Below are 2,036 nucleotides of genomic sequence, written 5' to 3'. Positions count from 1 at the left end.
TGTTCAAGCAAGCCGTCTACGTGCAAGCTTGGCATGACTTTGGCCTGCATGTGCCCTTGGAGGCGTCGAGCGTGCCTTGCGACATGCTGCCACCACCTGCAGTCATACAGCCCGGGCGACCGCGGGAGAACAGACTGGAGCGACAACCCACGCAACCCGCACGCGTAATCGCAGGGGCAGGGGTCGAGGCAGGGGTAGAGGCAGGGGACGTGGTGAAGGTGGTGGTCGGGGTGGTCGACGAGGTGGAGGGAGAGCGAGTGTACGGGGGATAGCGCGCGGCAGAGGCGGTGCACCTACGGCAGATGCAACCGCGCCGCCATTATCACAACCACCACAGCCACCACAACCGGTCTTCGTGAACGCGGCACCACTCATACAACCCCTACTCGGGGCGCATCAGGCCCATTCCCACCAGCACTGCCTGCACCTGTACACGGGCCAGCAGCGCCACCGCCTCTGATGCATGCCATGATGCCGAGCTTGTCAACGACACCGGTCATCACAAGCATATTGACGCCGCTGCAACTACCAATGACTGGAGCGGGATGGCAGACGTCAATGGCAGCATTGTCTGCAGCAACGGCAACAACGGCAGCAACAACGGCAACAGCTGTGATGGCAGTTGAAGCAGCTGCAGCAGTAGGGCTTGTACCCGCGCACATGACGACGATGGGAGCCGGGACGTCGCCACCTTCCTTCCCCAACACGGCGCCGCCGTCACCCATGTCTTTGACGCGTACAGCGACAGCGCCACGGCCATTCTCACACACATCAGTGGCAGCCTTTCCGTCACCGACTCCCTTGCTGGCATCACCATCATCATCAGCATCGTCGTCGTCATCCTCATCATTCGCGCCGTCTCAACAGCAGCGGCCGCAGCAGCAACAGCAGCACAATCGGCAAACACTGCTGCACCACCAGTATCACTCTCAGTGTATGCAGCGCTTGCAGACAGGCAGCTTGGGACGGACGAGATTCACATGCTCGGCTGTCGGTAAGCGACTGCTATGCACATCACTATCAGTGTTTCAGTGTGCTGTGGTTGTGGAGTTCAGCGCATGCTCGATGACATGACGTCCTATCTGCTCACTCACCTCTGTGTATGCGTGCGTGTGTGCGTGTGTGCGCGTATGTGTGCGTGTGTGTGTGCGCGTATGTGTGTGTGCGTGTGTGTGTGTGCGCGTATGTGTGCGTGTGTGTGCGCGCGTATGTGTGTGTGCGTGTGTGTGTGCGTGCGTGTCTTTGGCTGTGGCATCGAGGATTGGGCGGGCTTTTGAATCCAAGCGCGCTTCAGGGCAGCGACGATGATGCTCGCAACCACCGCCGGTTCAAAGTAGCAGACAGAAGGCTCTTCTCTGCCCAGGTGTGTGCATATCTGCGTGTATGCAAATGTGTATGCAGGGATGTGCGTGTGTGTAGGTAGTTGTGTACATGAGTGCGTGCGCGCGTGCGTGCGTGTGTCTGTGTGTCTGTGTGTCTCTGTGTGTGTGTATGTGCGTGCGTGTGTGTGAATCGCCGCGCATGTGTACGCATGCAGTTCGCCTTCTTCACTCCCCGCCTCCCCCCTCACGTCCTCACGTCCTCTCCCGCGACGCACGCGCCTTCACTTGCATACAGATACAGCGCATTCCTTTCCTGCGCCATACGACGGCGCGGTGCACGTGGCAGACTCATCAACGCAGTCTTCCACAGGGGTCAGACAGCGAGCAACCGAACAGGAACAGGATTTACTGGCCCGCAATGGCAGCACCTCATCACCTGCAACGTCACGCAAGACACCACCCCGCAGTTCAGCGCGCAGCTGTTCCCCGAGCCGCCAGACATCATCATTGCCTACGACGAGCGTGCCGTCTTCCTGTGCCTCTCTGGGTTTCGCAGCTCCGCCAGCGAGGACGGGCCGGCGCTGGTCTTTCGCACCTGCACCGCCAGCGGCAGGCTCGGTGCGCCATCGGCAACCTGCGTGGACACTGACGAGTGCGCGTCGGTGGCGCAGGCCCGTCGCGCCCTCAGCAGCCTGCAGCAGTGCATCAACACCA

General features: G+C 60.7%; 2 protein-coding genes across 2 annotated transcripts in view; one reads left to right on the top strand and one right to left on the bottom strand.

Moving 5' to 3' along the window:
- The first annotated feature begins 15 nt into the window (after positions 1-15).
- On the top strand, positions 16-841 carry PTSG_11623 (uncharacterized protein). Its single transcript, XM_004998045.1, has 2 exons — positions 16-164; positions 401-841. Exons 1-2 carry the CDS (start codon positions 34-36, stop codon positions 624-626), a joined length of 357 nt encoding a protein of 118 aa, XP_004998102.1. The 5' UTR covers positions 16-33; the 3' UTR covers positions 627-841.
- Positions 842-1,833: 992 nt separating this feature from the next.
- PTSG_00633 (uncharacterized protein) overlaps positions 1,834-2,036 on the bottom strand; it is a gene marked incomplete at both ends in the record, with an annotated part of 1,061 nt that continues 858 nt past the window's right edge. The window contains one exon of the mRNA XM_004998044.1: positions 1,834-2,014. Within this exon, the coding sequence (XP_004998101.1) occupies positions 1,834-2,014 (181 nt within the window). The remainder of the gene's footprint in view (positions 2,015-2,036) is intronic.

Source organism: Salpingoeca rosetta, assembly GCF_000188695.1.
Source record: "Salpingoeca rosetta unplaced genomic scaffold supercont1.2, whole genome shotgun sequence".
NCBI lineage: Eukaryota > Choanoflagellata > Craspedida > Salpingoecidae > Salpingoeca > Salpingoeca rosetta.
This window is presented reverse-complemented; position numbering and strand designations above follow the sequence as displayed.

Bases quoted from the DNA above. Each gene is read 5' to 3' on its own strand.
- PTSG_11623 (XM_004998045.1), top strand. From the start codon at position 34: ATGACTTTGGCCTGCATGTGCCCTTGGAGGCGTCGAGCGTGCCTTGCG. The intron at 165-400 runs GTAATCGCAGGG...GGGGCGCATCAG, and splicing joins AACCCACGCAACCCGCACGC to GCCCATTCCCACCAGCACTG.